The 20,079-nt window shown below is 49.9% G+C and overlaps 1 protein-coding gene across 6 annotated transcripts in view; it reads right to left on the bottom strand.

Annotated features, from left to right (window-relative positions):
- VPS13D (vacuolar protein sorting 13 homolog D) overlaps window positions 1-20,079 on the bottom strand; it is a 225,048-nt gene that overhangs the window by 88,211 nt on the left and 116,758 nt on the right. For all 6 annotated transcript variants that reach the window (XM_045858715.1, XM_045858714.1, XM_045858716.1 and 3 more), the window contains 8 exons: window positions 17,869-18,032; window positions 16,543-16,651; window positions 14,004-14,183; window positions 13,304-13,420; window positions 12,354-12,503; window positions 4,281-4,430; window positions 3,315-3,411; window positions 951-1,099 (listed from right to left, as the gene is read on the bottom strand). In XM_045858715.1, coding sequence (XP_045714671.1) covers window positions 951-1,099; window positions 3,315-3,411; window positions 4,281-4,430; window positions 12,354-12,503; window positions 13,304-13,420; window positions 14,004-14,183; window positions 16,543-16,651; window positions 17,869-18,032 — 1,116 coding nt within the window. The remainder of the gene's footprint in view (window positions 1-950; window positions 1,100-3,314; window positions 3,412-4,280; window positions 4,431-12,353; window positions 12,504-13,303; window positions 13,421-14,003; window positions 14,184-16,542; window positions 16,652-17,868; window positions 18,033-20,079) is intronic.

Here is a 20,079-nt window from a genome sequence, read left to right as displayed (position 1 = left end):
GATAACCATCTTCAAGTGCAACAGGGGCAGAGAACCAGAAGCAATGGGTGCAAGCTGCACACGGAGTCAGCCTGAGGAAAGACCCTCCAAGAGCCGCCTGGGTTCTCTTCCCGCTGCGACCCCACCTACACGGGCGTGAGGGACGAAACGCTGCAGCTCCGACACCCTTGTTCACTGGGCAAGTGCACCCCCGAGGGCTCTTCCTGCTCTAAATGCTCTGACTCCCTACATCCCACGGGGCGGCGTGGTGTGGGAGAAGAACATGGAGAGAGGCCTCGGAGTCAGACAGGCTTGGATCTGAACCCCAGCCCCGGCCCTTCTTAAAACAGATTGCAGCAAATGGAGATGGTTCCCGGCGGGACCTGCCGGGTACGTGTCACGGTGACCTGGAGGAGTGTCACGCGCTGGCACGGGGGGAGGCAAGGCCACATCTCTGGCCGTAGCGGGGACACGGCCACGTCCTCCTTGAGGTCATAGACATTTCTGGCGTCAACCATTCAAGACGAGGCGGACACAGAGAGGAGAAGAGGACCAGAAGGGCGGGCGGGTCTTGGGCACAAAGGAAGACACTGTCTCGGTTGTCCCGAGCTTTCCTCTCGGGTCTGGGGGCGGCCCTAGGAGAGGGGGCTTTCACCTCACGGAGATGAGCCGAGAGCTACGCGGAGGGCAGATGAGCTTTAATGTAGTTCTGTGTTCACTCTTGTTACGCCTTCATCTTTAGCAAAGTCACACTTGAACACTTAAAAAAATGCATATGTGTGTTGTGTGTATATATATATGTACATATATATATACATACAACACACATATATGAGTCAATAAACCTAAAAAAAGAAACCTATAAAAATGTCTGCTACAAATGATGCTGGGCAGAAAAAGCAAAGAGCAAACAGGCTCATTCTTTCCCAGGGAAAAGTCGTTTTGCACAGCTCACCCAGACACCAGCTCACCTTGAGATCCAGGGGCAGCTTGCTGGAGGTGAACACACTCAGCCTGATCTGGGGAATGCTGATTTTGAGATTTTCAAAGTAGTAGCGAATTGGTGTTCCGCCTTGTTCAGCCGTCTTTTCGTGGAGGTTTTCGTCGTATTTTTCAACCTCTGGTACAAAGACAGAATTGCTTTATCAGAAATAAATCTCCTGAAGTCTTACGATTCAGATGTTATATTTATATTTTTTAAAACTCACATAAAAAGCAAACATCTCTTTCTAAATTTAGTTTTCAGGGTTCAGTAATATGTACAGTATCCTGATGCCATCTTTTTGTAAAAGGAGGTTTGTTTCATGTTATTTATCAAAAAAGTACAATAGCTTCTTCATCTTTTGATTTCTGCCCCTGTACCACCTGGCAGACGTCATCTTTGGGAAAAATAATCCACGGGGGAAAGCCAGAGGTCGCGGGCGTGTTTGTCGGTAAAGAGTTTTCTAAAAACCATGTTGTTGTTGCTTTTATTATTATTATTATAAATGACTGAGATTTCCTGAATTTATTTCATAAGATGATCACCAAATAAGCATTTGAAATGCAGTCTGACCGAATCACAATGAGCAGCATGAGCAATAAATAATGCACCCGAAACACGGTGCCTTAAAAAGCCACGGGCTGCAGGCTACGGACGACGGCGGCAGGGCCAGCAGTGTCCTCGCCCCCGGACGGTGAGCACCCGTCGAACAGCACCATCAGGCGTGTTGTCACATGTCGTCTCATGGAGAAAAGGGGATGACATGGGCTCAGACCCCACGGTGGGCTCTCTGACGCGGTGCTGCGCCCACACCCACCCGGGCAGCTTATTTTCACGTGGCTTCAGGTGCTTTGGAAATGAAACCAAAGACACTACACGAGATCATTAAAGCATTAATTATCAAATAAATTCATGCTTTAAGTTATTATAGTTCTATTCACAGAAAAAAGAAACAGGTAAGAAGAAATGGCACTGCCACGGAGACCTGCTTATCTGTGTTCAGGGCACAGAAATGGTAGGGCAGGCGCTCGGACAAACAGCGGGCAAGGCTTTTGCAGAAGTCTCGGTCCCCTCCACCACACTTGGGGGGCGGTAAGGGGCGGGGGACAGTATCCACAGCGACTCACAAGAAGAACATGCCCGCCCAACTTCAAAGCGAAACTCCTGAGGGAGGCAGCACCGAAGACAAGTACCTGGCGGGCCGGCTCTCAATCAAGTGACTGAGTATAAACAGACACTGGTGTGCTGCCCAGAGTGGAAACCAGCACTAACCGGAGAGTGTCCTGCTCTTGATCCCAAATACACTTAAAGCATAAATTCCAAGTCTGGGATAAAAAGGGCAAAAATACGGCCCTGGCTGGCGTAGCTCAGTGGATTGAGCACGGGCTGCAAACCAAAGTGTCGTAGGTTTGATTCCCAGTCAGGGCACATGCCTGGGTTGCAGGCCATGGCCCCAAGCAACCGCACATTGATGTTTCTCTCTCTCTCTCTCTTTCTCCCTCCCTTTCCTCTCTAAAAAAATAAATAAAATCTTTTTAAAAAGGCAAAAATACTTCACTTGCACGGTACGTATATATGTGCATATGTACACACGCCCCAGGGATTTTTTATTTTCTCCAGCCAACATGGGCAATAAACATAACTGTCTCTATCTTATCACCTCTTCAGGCTCAATTTTTACTTTAGTCTTCAAGAGACTAAGCATTACTGATTTTCTCTAGGCTGTAAATAGTCTTGCAAAGGCCACGATGAGGAATCTAAAATAGAGACAACAGCTAAATTATTTCTGTAGCGCTGCTGGAAAATTAGGTTTCTCAACAGTTTATCTTAACTCCCCTCTCTAAAGCGGAGTAAAGTAACTGAAAACCTCTGTAAAGCATAAGGGGATGAATGTAAAAAGTTAAGGGACTGAGGCTAGCCGGTTCTTTCCCCCAAGTACCCCGAAGGAACTCCCGGAGGGAATTCTGACCCTGGCCCCAGTCTGCTGCAGAAACGAAGGTTAGGAAACAAAGTGGTTTGCGAGACAACGAGCACCGCTTCTGTCAGCCTGTCCACCGGGAGCAGAGGGGTCCACCAACGCAAAGCAAAGAGAGAGAGCACAGTGCCTCCCAAGGCTTACCACCGGGCACTCCGGGGCGCCTCTGAGCGGCTGCCTTCATGCACAGATACACCTCGATCTGTCCACAAGCAATACTTTTGAAAGAGAAGAACTGAAACACGACCCTTCCTAGTGCGGGCTGAGAAGGGGACAGGAAGCTTGCCAGGTACTCAGAAGCCCTGTGCTCACAAGCGGGCTGGAAGGTGCCATCCGTGGGCCAACTCCCAGATACAAACCTAGAACGTTAGGCATTACCTGACTCTGCTTGATCGTAGCCAAAGAAACTCAGCAGCTTGAGGAGCAGCTTCTCTTCGATTTGCACCGTGAACCTCTGAGCCGTGATCATCAGATGCTGGAGATGAAGAGAGTCTGATTTACAGTGTGAACCCCAGAAAAAGCTGTTTTTCTGTGCCATTGAGAAAGCCCCAATGACATGACATGGTTTCTTCACTCAACCTGATTTTATAGTCCTGCTGCCAAACTATTTCTGGCTCATCTCTCTCTGCATTGCTACAATTAGCCAAAAATTCCAGATGTTTAGACAATCCACCACCCCACTGTTTGGTTCCGAGGGCACCTGCGTCTCATTAGCCTGGATGCTTTCAGATGCGCGGTGGTGGGAGCACTTCGCGGTGCTGAGCTCACATGGCTGGCAGTGAGTTTAAGGAGCAGCAGGACCGGCTGGTGGACCTGAGGCTTGGCCTCATGAGCCCAGTGACAAAGGACCAGAAATATGGGATGCAACCCCTTTGTCATCTCCTACTTTTCCAGAATTTGCTGCCATAACAGCTAGCTTGTACATGCAGACTTCTCCAGGAAAGAAAATGTATTACTTGAATTGTCTGCTTTTAGCAAATGGCGTGGCAGCTTACATCGGAGATGTCAGTCCCAAGGTCAGAGCCCTCCCCCGCCCTCTTCAGCAGTCTTCTGGGTTACTCCGTTTTAATGATATATCTGGGTCGCGCCTGGTCCGCATCAGTCCAGGAGATGCTCTGCTTTCCCACAGACTCTGGCCCCAGTGGATTCAGAGCTACTGCCTGCAAGGTCATCGAACCCACAGTTGAGAATATAAAGTGCTGATTCCTCTACACAATTTAATAAGCCACTGGCCCCTCAATCCCATGGGCGGGCGTACTTCCATCCACACCCTGCACTGCCGCCCTGCTGCCTGCCCTGAGAGGGCAGATCAAGCTTCCGAGGGGCGGAGCCCCGCCCGCCTACCTTGTAGATGTTGGTCAGTGCACTCTTACTGGGGAGCTTCACGGCATTCACTTGCACGGCAGGGCCTGTCTCAACGACCTCGTTCTCGTTGCTCAGGGGAGTCACATAGAGCATGAAGGGCTGAGTGGTGCCGATGAGCTGATTGTCCACCTAGGACATGAAAAAGCAGCAAAGCAAAACAGACAGGTGGCTCAGTTCTTGTTCTTCCCTTCGACTGGGGTCTCGCAATACGCATGCAGGCCACTCAGGAAGGACCCTTGCCATGTGACTCTATCTCCACAGCAGCTGTCAAAATATACTCTCACTGAAGCCCCACAGTGATAGCACTTCGGTCCTGGCGAAGGTGGGGGAGGAGGGCTCCAGGGAGGATGTTACAGAGAGAGGAGCTGTCTTCGCAGCGTCGCCACAGAACTCTCGGGCAAAAATGGTCACAATCAAGTGTTTCAGAACTCTGAAAGTTCTGCAACAGGTTTGCAGCTATCCAGGGCTCATTTACTTGAGGAAGCTGGCATCTTTGCTCCTCTCTCCCATTCGTCCTCCCCAGGTCCACCTCGGCCTCGGGACCCAACAGCCCTGCGGCCGTGGTGGACGCAGTGGTGGACGTGCGGCAGCCCAGGGAGGGGCCTCGGGCGGTTGCAGTCCCCCGGAAGTCCCATTCCCAGAGGACTGCCCAGGTTTTGACTTAGGCTGGTGCCCCTCCCTCCGCTAATTACCTGGTGGTAATTTGTGCCTTCTCTTTTTTCTCCCGATCCCATTGATCTCAAGGACTGGCTTTTTATTAGAATTTTTCTCTACTCTAGTTGCTGGTTTCTGTTTCACGGATTTCCGCTGAGATCGTCATCATTTCCTTGCTTCTGCTTATTTGGGGTTTGTTGTTGGTGTTGTTTAGCGGCGTTAGCAGCATTCCACAAATTCTGATATGTTGTGTTTTCATTCTCATTCAGGTCAAAATGTCCTCTAATTTCTACTTTGATTTGTTCTTTGATCTATGGGCTTATTCAGAAATGTGTTGTTTAGTTTCCAAAAACTTGGGGGACTTTCCTCACTCTTTTTCCATTATATCGACTTCAATCCCACTGTGATCAAAGAGCACACGCGTGTGACTTGAGCCCTTCTGAGTTTGTGAGTGCTGTTTTATGGCCCAGGATGCGGTCGGCCTTGGAAAAGCTTCACGTGCACTTGAGGAGAGTCTGTTTTCTGCTGTTGCTGGGTGGAGTGTTCTATAAATGTCAACCAGGGCTAGTGGGCTGGTAGTGCTGTTCAAACCTACTGTATCTTTAAAGATTTCCTGCCTACTCAATACCAATTACTCAGACAGTGGCAACGAAATCTACTATAATTGTGTATTTGTCTATTTTCTTCTTTGAGTTCTATCAGTTTTTGCTTCATATATTTTGAAACTGTAAATATTCCAGGTTATTATGCCCTCTTGATAAACTGATTCTTTTATCATTAGGAAATTACCTTCCTTACCCCCGATAATATCCTTTGCTCTGTGATTTATTATGTCTGATGTTAATCTAGCCACTCCCACGGTCTTCTGACTAGGGTTACGCTGGTGTATCTTTTCCCATTCTTTATTTCTACTGTGTGTTTCTTGAAGGCAGTATATAATTGGTCTTGCTTTTTTATTTAATCTGATAACCTCTGTCTTTTAATTGGAGGTGTTTACAGAACTTATGTTTAATTAATTGACACAGGTTTGAGGAAGCCGACCATCTTCCTATCTGTGCCATCTGTTCTGAGTTTTCCTCTTTTTCTGCCTTTTCTTGGATTAATTGAGTATTGTTAATTACAGCATTCTATCTCCTTTGTTAGATTATTAGGTGTAGCTCTTTTAGTGGTTGCTTTAGGGTTATGGTATTCGTCTTTAACAGCCTACATTCAAATGACATCATACTACTTCACGCATAAAAAAATTACAGTATGACTTCCCATCAAGATGGCAATGTAGGTAAACGCATAACTTGAATCCTCGATAACCACATCAGAAATAGAACTAAACTATGGAATAACCATCATTCAGAACTGCCTCAAATCTAGCCGAATGGAAGTCCTACAACTAGGGATTTAAAGGAGAAGCCACACCGATAATGGTAGGAAGGGGCAAGATGTGGAATGGGCCAGTTCCCACAACCACCTGTGGTGGTTTAAAATTAAGAGAAATATCTTGGCTGCCGAGGTCCCACTTGAGGAGCAAGGGGTCCCAGCTCCACACCAGCCCAGGGTTCCAGTGCCAGGGAGACAAGTCCTCATAACTTCTGGCTGTAAAAACCAGCAGGGATTTTGGCTGAGTGAGGAGGGCTTCTGGAGTCCCAGGAGTTCCCCCTAGAGGGCCCGGCATGGACCTGCTTGGACCAACGCCCTCGGAGCTCTAGCACTGGGGCGCAGGTTGACAGGAACCAGGGACACACGGGGAGGAACGGGACTGTCTGGCATCAGAGCGGGGGCTGGGTGGGAGGCAGCCTTCCGACAGAAAAAAGCACTGGCGGGAGCCATCGTTCCTGTTCGGAGACCTGCCCCACAGAGCCGACAGGCCAGCAACACAGCTGGGTCTCCATCGGCCCGGCTCCCACTGTGTGCCCCACCCCGGGGATTCCCAGAGAGGCCACCCCACCCAACTCTCGCGCCCATCCGAGCCATTTCCAGTGGCGTTTCCACACAAGTGGACTCTCTTGCCTCATACTTAGGACTTTCCTAAAATCTCTCAAACAAGCAGCATCTGGCCTCTGCGTAGCCTCGGCCACAAGCTACGTGGCCCCACGCCTTGGTTCACACCTCAGCCTCTTCTGAGCAACTCCAAGCCCAACGCAAGTGGCAGCCATCTGGTGATCACTCTGTAGCTCGTGCTGGGCGGCCCCAGGCAAGGCATGGGCAGTGGCCCCAGGAGGGGCCAGAGCAGCGTACCTGGTGGGCAGCTTCAGGCCATACTGGGTTACATACAACCCGACCAGCCACTCGAGGGGCGGCCTTGGTGAGCACCAGTGCCCCACTGAAACAAGTCCTGCTCCACAGCAGCACCCCCCACCCTCCGCTGCAGCTGCAGCTGCAGCCAGTCCTCGCAGCCGCAGGGCCTGGGGGTCAATACCTCCCCGTGACACCAACAGTAGTCGAGGATCCACCACAACGGGACAGTGCACGTAGCCCACACAGGGAGCACCCGGAGCGCCCAGCTCAGGTGCCTGCGGAGGCTGCCCTGCCGGGCCCTACAGGACACCAGGGAGAAGGGAGTGGCAGGGAACAGTCCAAGTGATGAAAAGCAAGAACCTACAACCCAGGGTACTCTGCCCAGCACTTCATACGTGCTTCAATTCGATTTAGAACTGAAGCGCATATGATGAGCTTCCCAGACAAGAAGAAGCTGAAGGAGTTCATCACCACCAAACCAGTGTTACGAGAAATGTTAAAGGGCCTTCTTTAAGAAGAAGGAATAAAAAACATGGCAATAAATACATATCTATCAACAATTGAAACTAAAAATCAAAATAAATGAACAAGCAGAACAGAAGCAGACTCGTGGATACAGAGAACATTTTGCCTGTTGCCGGACGGGAGGGGGCTGAGGGGATGGGTGAGAAAGGTGAAGGGTTAAAAGCACAAACTGGCAGCCACAGAGCAGCCCTGGGGATGGAAAGTCCAGCACAGGGACTACGGTAATAGGCCGGTAACTGTGTACAGTGTCAGACGAGTGTGAGATTTATTGGGATGGTCACTTAGTAAGTGATACAATGTCTAATCACTGGGGCGTATACCTGACACCAATATGTCAACTGTAATTAAAAAATAAAAAGTGATTAAAAAATTACAGCGATATAGTTCCATTTCTCCCCTTCCAAAAGTTACGCTAGTGCTGTCATTCATTTCACGCTAACATGTTCCAGATCCCCAAATACAGTTATTGTTTTTATCCAGACAGTTGATTACCTGGTAAAGAGATTTAAACAGAAAATCGTCTCCAGCACTCGCCCCGTACCCATCGTTGCGGGCGCTCTCCCTTCTCCCGCATGGGTGCGGGTTTCCGCCTTGGCCCGTCTCCTCCTGCCCGTGCGACGGCCCGGACCCCTCCTGCAGCGCGGGTCTGCTGCTGAGGAGTTCTCTCATCTTTGCATGTTTAAACGCATCTTTCTCGCACCCGCGTTTTTTAAAGATATACTTGCTGGGCACGGAATTCTAGGTTGACAGTTTGTTTTCTTTCCGGAACTTCATAGGTGCTGCTTACTGTCCTCTAGCTTGCATTGCCCCCCACGAGAGACCAGCGGTCCCCTCAGCTGTGCTCCTGGTGTGCGACGTGGCTCTTTCATGCCGGTGCCTTCCCGCTGGTTCTGAGTAACTTCATGACGAGGCACCTCTGTGTCGTTTCCTTCGTAGGGGTGTGTGTGTGTGTGTGTGCGTGTGTGTGCGCGCGCGTGCGTGTGTGTGAGCTTAAGTCTGAGCTGCTTCTATCTTGAGTTTATAGTTTCCTTTCAGCTTGGAAACTTCATGGCCAAATTTCTTCGAGTATTTTTTTTTTGTCTAAAAAAATGTACATACCTTAATTAAAAAATTCTTCATTGCTAGAAAATGCCAACCGTCCCGAGCCTTCACTGAGCCATAGTTGGGTGCGTGCAGAGGTCTCGCCTCGACAGTGACAGCTGCCGACCGACCAGGCTGGCGACTGCGGCGGCCGCTCAGCAGGACAACGGTCCTCGTCGGCTGCCTCCTGCCGTCACAGACGGTCTCGCTGTAGCACGCGGTGCCGCTCAGCAGCCTTTCCCCACGGCAGCACTCCTTTCAAAGGGGGAGTCAGCCTCTCAGACCCTGCTGGTGCCTCATCCACTAACCTTACGTCACATTCTAAATCTTCTGTGGGCACTTCAACCATCTTCACAGCGTCTTCGCCGGGACTAGATCCCGCCTCGAGAAACCACTTTCTCTTCGCACCCATGAGAAGTAACTCGCCTGTTCAGGTTCTGTCACGAGCTTGCGGTGGTTCAGTCACATCTTCAGGCTCCATTTCTGACTCTACCTCACCTGTTGTTTCCTCCACACCTGCCGCTGACTTCCTCCACGGAAGCCTCGCACCCTCCAAGTCACCCATGGGAGTCGGAGTCAGCTTCTTCCAAACTCCGGTGAATGCTGGTATTTTGACTCATGATATCATGATTCATGGGAAGACCATGAATCGTGAATATTCTTAGTGGCATCTAAAATGGTTAAACCTTCCTAGATGGTTTTCAATTTACTTTGTCCAGATGGATCGGAGGAATCATACCTATGGCAGCGATAGCCTTACGAAATGCATTTCTTAAATAACGAGACTGGAAAGTCGCAGTGACTCCTTGACCCACGCGTGGGCTGAGGAAAGGACGCTGTGTAAGCAGGCATAAAGACAACCTTAATCTCGCTGTCCATGTCCATCAGGGCTCTTGGGTGAACACGTGTACTGTCAATGAGCAGTATTTTTGGAAAGGAATCCTTTTTTTTTTTTTTTTTTGGAGCAGTAGGTTCAACAATGGGCTTAAAATATTCAGTAAGCAATGCTGTAAACAAATGTGCTGTCTCACCCAGGCTTTGTGGTTCACTGCACAGAGCACAGGCAGAGTGGATATAGCATAATTCTCAAGGACCCTTGGGCTTTCGGATGGTAAATTAGCACTGGCTTCAACTTCAAGGTCACCAGCTGCATTCGCCCCTGACGAGAGAGTCAGCGGTCCTTCCGAGCCAGGCACTGACTGCCCCTCCTGCACGATGGAGGTCCTCGACAGCATCTTCTTCCCATACAAGGCCGTCTCGTCTGCCCCGAAGAGCTGCCGTCCAGTGCGGCCGCCTTAGCTGGGTCTTCCAGGCGACTCACTGCAGCCTCTGCATCAGCACTTGCTGCTTCACCCTGCACTTCTAGGCTGTGGAAATGGCTTCTTCCCTTAAACCTCACAAACCAGTCTCTGCTAGCTTCCAACTGTTCTTCTGCAACTTCTCAACCTCTCTCCGCCTCCACAGAAGCGAAAAGAGTTCAGGCTTTGCTCTGAATTAGGCTCTGGCTTAAGGGAATGTTGTGGCTGGTTTGATCTCCTACCCAGACTACTAAAACTTTCTCCGTGTCAGCAGTAAGGTTTTTCACTTTCTTGCCATTGCTGTGTTCCCTGGAGCAGTGCTGCTCATTTCCTTCAGGGCCTTTGTCTTCGTATTCACGGCCCGGCCAACTATCTGGTGCGAGAGGCCTAGCTCCAGCCGGTCTCGGCTTTTGACATGCCTTCCTCACGAAGCTTAACCATTTTTAGCTTTTGATTTAAAGTGAGAGACATGTAACTCTCTCTTGCTTTCACTTGAGCATTTAGAGACCACTGTAGGGTTATTAACCAACCTCACTTCAAGCTGTGTCTAAGGCAGCAGGGAGGTCTGAGGATAGGCAGATGAGGGAATGGGCATCTGGCTGGACAGTCGGAGCACATACGAGACTCACTGATTAAGTGCGCATCCTCACACCGGAGCGGCTCGTGGCCCCCCCAAACCACTACGACTGTAGCATCAGAGATCACGTGACAAATAGAATAATGATGAAAAAGTTTGGATAGCGTGAGAATCACCAAGATATGACAACACAAAGTGAGCAACTGCTGTTGGAGAAACGGCACCGGCAGACTCGCTGGACGCAGGGTGGCCGCAAGCCTTCGGCCTGTGAAAACGCAGTGTCCGTGAGCATGACCAAGTGACGTGCGATAAAATGAGGGGTGTCTGCATTTCCCCTGGGCGTTTAAATCTGGACAGTCTCTACTGCTATGTCTTCAGGTTCACTGATCTTTTTTCTGTAATGCGTTATCTGCTATTAATCGTATTCAGTGTATTTTTCATTTCGTTTTAATCTCTAGAAGTCTGAGTTTTTTATACGGTCCATATCTCTACTTGACTTTTTCAACATGTAGAATACAGCTACCATAACAGTCTGAATGTCCTTTTCTGAAACTTCTGACATCTGTGTTAGCTCTGGGTCCATTCTGACTGACCTGCCCCTCTGCACACCTGGTACATCCGAAAGAATGCAGATGCTGTGAATTTTACTTTGGGTGCTGAGTATTTCTGTCCTCCACTGCACCTTCAGCTTTGTTCAGGGGGACAGTTAATTACCTGGACACAAAGCTGCCCCTCTGTGGTTGGTAGGCAGGTCTGCGGCAGTGCTCAGCCGGGGGCTACTTCCAGCTCAGCACGGGGACGAGACTTTGCAGGGGACTCTTCCCAGCGTCCCACCCATCATTAGTTTTCCTGTCTGACGGGGAGGAAGAAACACCATCTCCAGCGCCGGGGGAGCAGCAGGCGCTGTCCCCGAGATGCTCTCGGGCGGTGCAGACGGCAGTCCCCTGGCCCACATCACCGATCTGTCCTCTGCTACACACTCGTAGGGCCCCCTGGAACCTCCCACGTTTTCTTCCCGTGAAGCTCGTTCCTCCCAGGTGTGACATCCCATGCGCTCTGGCTGCCTCGGTCCTCGGACTCCAGCTCCGTTTGTTCAGCTGTCGTCCCCCAGGGCCATGGCCTGGAAACCGCCTCAGTGAGCTGGGGCACCTGCAGGGCTCACCGCTTTGTTTCCCACCTCTCATTGACCGCTGGCTTTTTTGCCTGATGTCCCATGTCTTGACCCTGTTGTCTCCTCTTTTTATCTGGAATTTGGGGTCAATTCGGGTAAGAGAGTGAATCTGGATCCTGTCACTACGTGTTGGCCAGAAGCCCAGGTCCAGTTCTCTTGTTTGCCCTTCCTTAGGTGAACTTCAGTTCCTCTACGTGCTGGTGAGGTAATTTCTGGCTGTTTTTAATTTGGACAAGATGGGCAACCATGGGTTCCTCCACGCTACCTTGACTAAGTTACCTAAGTTCCTGATGAACTAGCTAGCTACTCTACCCAGAATTCTGCTACCTAGAAAAATCAGTGACACAGAGATGGGTAGAAACAATTACTTCCGTAGAGTGACTTTTTGAAGGCCACAACAAGCTATTTCTGCCAAGGCACTGAAGTTTGCAGCATGCCAAACACTGGATCTGGTCGGGTGTTTAGCGAGACTACGAGAAGATGAACAAGTCCCGAACTCGCCCGGCGCGCCTTACCTGTACGTCCTGTATGCTGAGCTCGAGCATGTGGCTGGTTGCCAGCTGCGTGTAGTGCACATTGATCCCCGTAAGACTTGCAAAGACCAGTTCCTCTGGGACTTTGTTAATTAAGGACAACCCGACTCCACCTTCTAACTTCACAAGCACCTGAAAGGAAGCCAAAATACGGCACATTGACAGTTTAAAACAGAGCTCAAGGTAGCCAAGGGAGCGTAAGGAAGCAGACTGGTTAAATCCCTCCAGTGTGCCTGTGAGCAGACGAAAACCACTCTGGACAGTCATGCTATTTGCCTCGAATTCTGTCACGTCCCCCCCCCAACCAGAACTCTAGAGTGACAGGATAACGCCTCCATCAGAGCGCTGACGACCTTCTGCACCTCATTATAGGGACATGACTATTAGTCAGTTTTTCTCCTATTTGGCTGGGACGCAAGCTCTTAAGTTATTCACGGAACTACCATAAAGTCCAACGCGGTGCTTCACATAGAGGCGTGGGATGTTTGTAAACCGCGGGGTAAATATCCGGTAAGTGTGCTTTCTCATGCTCACCCCACGTTCCTGCTCACGCTTCGCACTTCCTTCCGGTCGCTCAAGCAGGGAGCAGGGAAGATGCCAGCAGCAACTGGGGTCCCCCCGCCCAAAAAATCTGTCTTACTTATTTATTCTCCGCCTCTATTCCTGTTTAAATTCAAATAGTTCTTCAGTTTTGTTTACTGTCATCTTAATTTAGCAACATCTGTCACCCTGTTTTGACTTTAGCTGTCATGTAACTAACACACTCACTGTCAGACGCACGTGGCGATAACATGAACACCGTGAAGCAACACCTATATTTAGAATTCACAGAGGGCGGAAAGAAAAGAGAAGGCCTAAACTGAGAACACCCCAGAGCAAAAATCTAACCAAATTTATGATAAAGAAATGCATCTACAGTACTTAAAACTTACTTCCAATTCCTGCTCTGTGTCTGGATTCTTTAATTTCTGCAGCTCCTGCTCGGTGACAGGAAGTTCATCCATTTCGTATGATGAACGGTCACTTTTCCGCTGGGAGAAATCTGTTATCTGAGGTCAAATAAAAGACTGGACTCAGAGGGCTGGTGCTTACACAGCGAAACCCGCTCCACACCAACTGTGTCGGTCACAAGTCACTACGCGCCCAGTGACCCCACAAAGTCAGTGGTCCCCAAAGCACCGCTAAGGCAAGATTTGTGTGACAGTGAAGCGAACTTGCTTTTAAGTCTACAGGGCAGAGGCCAAGCTGTAGACCCTGAAGGCCTCGTAGAGTGGGGACAGGCGTCCACAGGTGATCTAGAATTACAGCTCAAGTAAAACTGTGCAAACCTCAATTTAACTTTGCCTAAAAGAAGGATGTTTTTTAAAAAGGTATTATGGCTTATGATGCACTATTTCCGAGAGCCCCTGTTACACTGCATTACCTTTAGTTTGAATACTTCGTGTTTTATATTATCTTATATTTACTTATACTTTAATTCTCCTAACTACTCTGTGGGGTAGGTCTTATCCCCACTTTATAAATGAAGACCCCGTGTCTCCATATCCAGCATAAATCCTTCAATAAATACTCAGCGAGTGACTAACCATGGGGGTAAGACTCTTCCAGGTCAGCTTTAAGATAAACCCTTACCTGGAGCGCTCTGGTGGGGCCGTCTGGGATGACTCTGACGGATAACACCCCAGAGCCCGGCCTCATCTTCTGGTTAATGAACTGCTGTTCAGGTGGAACCGGCCCCAGAAGCTGCATGGAAGTGTCAGGACCGAGGACAACCTCAGCTCCATCAAACAAGCCAGAAAGGCCTCCTTTGGCCTGAAAGAGGGAGTAGAGTTGTGTAAGAAAAGACACAAGTAAGGCACTGACTTTGACAATTGAATTGAACATGCCGTTTGAAACAAGTGACCAGATTTAATTCTCTTCTGAACAGTCATGGTCAATGTATAGCAAAGCATTAACTTTTTTTTTTCCAACCTTATGGATGAAAAAATTCTATGTAAAACAGGAGAATTACTTGGGCAAGATGGAAAGTTGTGCTGTGTGAATCTAGAGAATTCTGAGTAAGGGGGTTCCGTGAAGAGAGTATTTTCATTTAGTAATAACTTCTAGTCATTAAAAACGGCTTCAAAAAAGCAAGTAGCCCCCAGCTGGTGTAGCTCAGTGGATTGAGCGAGGGCTGTGAACCAAAGTGTCACAGGTTCAATTCCCAGTCAGGGCACATGCCTGGGTTTCAGGCCATGACCCCCAGCAACCGCACACTGATGTTTCTCTCTCTCTCTCTCTCTTTCTCCCTCCCTTCCCTCTCTAAAAATAAATAAAATCCAAAAAAAAAGAAAGAAAGCAGCAAAGCCCCGTTTCTTTGAGTATTCTCATTAGGGTCTACTTAAAAATGGGGACAATCTGGAAATAAAGCAACTGTCATGGCCACTCAGCGTTTCAACAAGAAGCAAATTCTAGAGCTGAAAACCGCCCCAAACAGGTCTACGGACGAACAGTCAGCCCGAGCGCTCAAAGGAGGGCGTCTCTTCCGGGACAGGAGGCCAGGAGGCCAGAAGGCCAGGGACATGATCCGGGGCCCCGTTACTCGGGCCTCTGCAGAGAAGTCCCCTCCTGCTCTAGGCCCCAGGCAAAGTGGACGTCTACAGGATGGTGCCCAGGGGAGGACACACACAGGGCTAGAGCATCCAGATCCCCTTTGCTAATTTTAAAATAACGAGTCATGAAAAGGATACTCTGAACTGGGTTTATAGGGCAGACTTCAACATGGAGAAGGCTTTCATGTCTGCTGTAAGTTTAGAAAGTAAGTGCATACCCAACTTTATAAGGGCAGTGCCAGAAAACATCAAAATGCCTATAATTCCTTTATTTGGAATAATACAATCGCAACAAGCTTACTTCCCTACCACAAACACAATCTGCTCTCCTGAATACTGTTATTATAGGGTCATTCACAACCAGAGAAATGATAAAATAGATTCGAAAAACAATAAACACCGAAAGGTACTTGGGGGTGGGGGGGATGCTCTAAGAGAATCGGAATTACATGGGCTTCAGAAACAAACCAGAAGTAAAGTCAGGGTCAGACTCAGCACCCGGCAATTACAACAAGCCCTCTTTTGCCTCTAGAAGTCTGAATTGTATTGCTAATTGAAAATCACAAATCCATTCCAGATGTGTGTTTCGTATAAGTAAGCAGCTTGTCTTTAATGAAAAAAGCTGAGGGCAACAGAGATAAAGAAAATAAATCTCACCAAACAGCATTCGGAGGCTCCTTACAGTTTTGCTCGCTACCCTGGAGAACAATCTCGCATTATGGAAGGACAGCCTGGTTTCCACCGGGGACAAACACACGGAGAGCTCCCCAGCCAGGGCGCAATGTTCCGGCGTTCACCTTGTGGGCAAAGCCCCGGGCTGGGGCAGAACTGCACGCAGTCGCACACGCTGTTCTGCTGGTGCCCAAACCTCCACGACACCTTCCTGCCCACGCATCTCAGACCCACGGCCTCCTTCCCCGCCCGCAGCAGAGGGCAGGAAATCCAAACTCCTGGCCGTTCTCCAAACGCATTTGCTCATAAAGGACTTGGGAGTGCATCATGGGTAGACTGGCTGAGTGGAGGACGGGGGGAACTGACCACAGCAACCTTCGCTCTGACATTTGCTGCGACAATTAAATGCTCATCTGGGCACAACTAAGAATGCAGAAGTAAACAGAATCAAGAGCCCATGGTGACTGCTCACCATCTCCGAGGACACTTGACAACAGACTCTTGTCGCTGCTGCACTAACTTCACAGGTCTCACACCAGTCCCTCTCACCTAGCAGTGGGCTTCTTCCGCTGACAGTTTTCCTTCCTTCTTCTCAAAGTTAAGTCAGTCATTTATGTCAAAGAAAAAAAAAATCCAACTAAGCCAATTAAAAAATCCCGTCACTCAGAGGCAACCCTCCCTGATAACGCTTCTCACACGTCACCTCCGAGGACATTTCACTCACGCACACACACGCACACACACATGCACAACGAAGGTTCTTAACGTCCCTGATAAAACGAGACACCACGTGTTTGCTCTGTAGCCGGTTCCCTCCACCTAAGGACACGTCGTGTACATCCTGAGGCTCCGGTTCGGAGAAGGCCCGACCACTGCCTGCCGCCCCGAGGAGGTCAAAGCCAACGGACCTGGACCACCAGCCCGTGCAGCCCGCAGGTCAGCCTGCCCTCGCGGAAGCTCCACGTCTGCGTCGTGCTCCGCCTGCGATCCGGCTTCCGCAGCATCAGCGGCTCGTACCTGGGGCGAAGGAGAGTGCAGTGAGCCCCGGGTCACGTGTTTCAGGCCCGACGGGAACACCGGGGTCATGGCTTTACTCTTCTCTCTTCCAACGCCCCCAGCCCTGAACATCTCCCGGGCAGTCAGCTTGAATCCAGTGGTAGCTGGGTATCGCTTAACGAGGAACAGGGAACAAAACTAATTGCAAAGCAACAAAAAGGGGGGCACAGGATAACAGTAATACTTTAAGGATCCGTTATATGTATTTATATAGAGCATTCACTATTTACGTATACAATAATACAGGCTCTGGCATTCTCTATGATGAGCTCTCATGCAGTGAGAAGGGCCGTCTGATACGTTTTAAAGTATCTTCAATAGTCCTTGTTCTGTCTTATTTATTTACGTTGGGTTTTAACTGGTAAGTCATCTAAAGTCACTCTGGAAATAAATAAAGTATTAACTGAAGACAAATGCACTGATTTCGTACAGAAACTAAAGCACAGGCAAGTAAGACGCATTTCCTCAAAGTTAAAGGGTTGGTCTGAGGCGGGTGGAGGTGGAAGAGGAAGTAAGCGGGGTGAATGGTGATGGGGAGCAGGGCGCGGAGAGGCCTGGTTTGAACCCAAGGAGTTAGCCACAAAAGCACATTTGCTTATTGTCCAAATAATTTATTTCTGCTTTCGGAAGATTTAACAAAAATTTTTAAAGATTTTAAAAAAGAAACTGCTCACTTTTAGAGAGTAATGGTGGGTGGAAGTTTGGGTGAAAGAAGCATTCACTTTTCATAACATCTCCTTATTGCTTGAATTTTAAATATCTCCATGGGCATGTCCATAATAGCTTACAAAAAAAGTAAAGGCCCAATGCTCGTATCTGGGAATGCAATGGGTTTCTGTCACCGAGGAAAAGGACAAATATTAAAATATGAAGCCCTACTTCCTTCACGGACTCTCACTTTGTGGTACAGATTTCCTCTGCATCTGAACTGGACAGCAGTGAACTTGAATCCAAAGCTGCCCAGAAGCCCTGACTGGCGTGGCTCCGTCGGTTGGCCACCATCCCCACAAAGCAAGAGGCCGCTGGTTCCACCCCCAGCCAGGGCACAGGCCGGGCTGCGGGTCCCATCCCGAGCCGGGGCGTGTAGGAGAGGCATGTTCCTCTCCCTCTCCTGCCTGTCCCCCCCACCCTAAAAATTAAGAGAGGACATCTTTGCTGAAAAGCCGCCCAGAAGTTACCTGTTGTCGGTGACTGCCGCCAGCCCGGCGATGTCCAAGATGGCGGACCCCTCGGTGGGGCGGGCGGCGGGGGGCCGGCTGGGGTTGTGGGGCACCGCGGAGCCCTCGTGGGCCAGCATGCCCGCCCCGGTCATCCTCCACAGCTGCGAGCGCTTCCCCGGCTCCTGCGGGCGGGCACACACAGAGCCGTGGCGTCGCGGCAGCCCCCGCTGCACGCGCGCGCCGACTTCTCGGTAGGACCTGTGCCGAAAGCCACTTCCCACGCGACGTGCACACTTAACTCAGACGCCCACTGTGTCCAACCCCTGGCTGCACTTTGGATGAAACAGGCTACGCTCTTGAACCAAAGAACCGAAGATTACAAATAACATAACTTTAAAAATATTTTCTGAGCATCACAACTAAGTCAGGTGAAGTCTGGTCACCTCCACCAGCTCCTCTGCTACAGTAACTGCTGTTCCAAACGGTGGCTCTCGGGCGCCCTAACGCTAGAGAGTGGTCCAGTTATATCAGGTCTATGTGATGGTCTGGGTATCTGATCACTGCTAACCCTCGTCATTGCCAGAAAACTCCTTCCTTCCCATGTTTACAATGAAAGTAGACCAAACTGATATGTTGATTGCATTCAAATATTAAGTTGATTATATTCATAGGTTACACTGAGTTTATTGCTGCTAATTCTAAATATTTTATAAAAAGCACTTGGACTTCCAGGTCAATCCATGAAAGCCTACATAAGCCACTATATATGAGCAATAAAAATAATGTTTATTGATAATTTACTGTGTGCCAGCCACTGACCCATGGATTTACATGTAGGGAGCTCATTTACTCTTCACCCAATGAGGTATGACTCCTCGTTATTCTTGCTCGCAGATGAGGAAGTTAAGGCTCGGTGAGAAGGAACTTCCCTAGGACCACACCACCAGCAGGGGTGCAGTGGAGACCTGACTTTTCAGGCCCCGCTTCCAGAACTGACGCGCTTGCCCACTCTGCCAGCCCCGCCTTTCTAACCCAATCCCCTCAGTCCCATTTCGGTGACACCTGACTGCTCGGAATGCTCTCCATGGGGACTGACACTCCAGCTGGCCCTGTCAGGGTCGCACCCACTCCCACCAGGTGGGAGCCCCTCCAGAGCAACGGACACTTCTGGGTACCACACCCCCCCCCACACACTGCCTCTGCACTGGGAAGGCACCCTCTGTATCACGTTCTTCAGAGTAAAAACTAACGAAGTGATACGAATGCTGACTCACGTGCCCGGATCTGACGCCCAGCCACACCGCGCACCAGCTGGGCGACCTCCGACAAGCTACTACACCTCTCAGAGCCTCCGCTTTCTCATCTGTCAAAGGCAGGGCATAAGCTACCTCTTAGGTTTCTTGTGCTAAGTGCAATAAATACAAGGCACTTGGCAGAGGGTATGGCTTCAACAAATGTCTACCGTATTATTGTGATTACATGCCTTTACGTAGCACTTTCTGTCTGTTATCTTGGCTGATCCTTCCCACAAACCTGGGAGAAACGTGAAACACCAGAGAGCACCCAACCCTGGGAGACAAAGCCCGAACTCAGACCTAGAAAGACATGAGGCTCTTCCCCCAGTGTGCAGCTACCTCCTGCGTCTGTACAGGGAGACGACACCAAACTGTCCGCAGCGGCCGTCCCCACAGGCCGACGTGTCTGTCCTCAGGAGGAAAGCACGTCTATCCACAGCACCCCCGCCACCGGGAAACACCTGCAGGTGTTCCCGGCCAGGAATCAGAGCCCGGATGCCCAGGCAAAATCGAGTTTTCGTGCAGGGATTCCTCTGCCGCCCGCGAACTAGCAGAATTTCCGCTTAAAAACCTGAGACGCACCATCCTCTTTCCAGTGCCTTCCTCCTTCCAGTCCCTTGTCCCCTTCCCCCCACAATGTAGCCCCAGAACCTCCGGATGAGACGGAAGCAGGCAGAAGTCCAGGAGGCTGGGGGACGCGTGTGCCGCAGGGGGAGCCCGAAAAGACTGGCTGGCTCAGGAAGGAAGGGAGTGCTCGAGGAAGGGGGGCACGTGTCAGGAGGGCACCGAGGTTTGAGGAGCGCCTGTTGGCCACACACGGGGGTTGAGCATAAAGAGAGACACTGACAGGAACAGACGACAACACCCTGAACAAATCGGGAGCCCAGAGGGACATACATAGTGCTAGGGGCTGAACTGTCACGCTCCTCCCCGC

Source organism: Phyllostomus hastatus, unplaced genomic scaffold (assembly GCF_019186645.2).
Source record: "Phyllostomus hastatus isolate PE091 unplaced genomic scaffold, TTU_PhHast_1.1 phas_scaffold_182, whole genome shotgun sequence".
NCBI lineage: Eukaryota > Metazoa > Chordata > Mammalia > Chiroptera > Phyllostomidae > Phyllostomus > Phyllostomus hastatus.
This window is presented reverse-complemented; position numbering and strand designations above follow the sequence as displayed.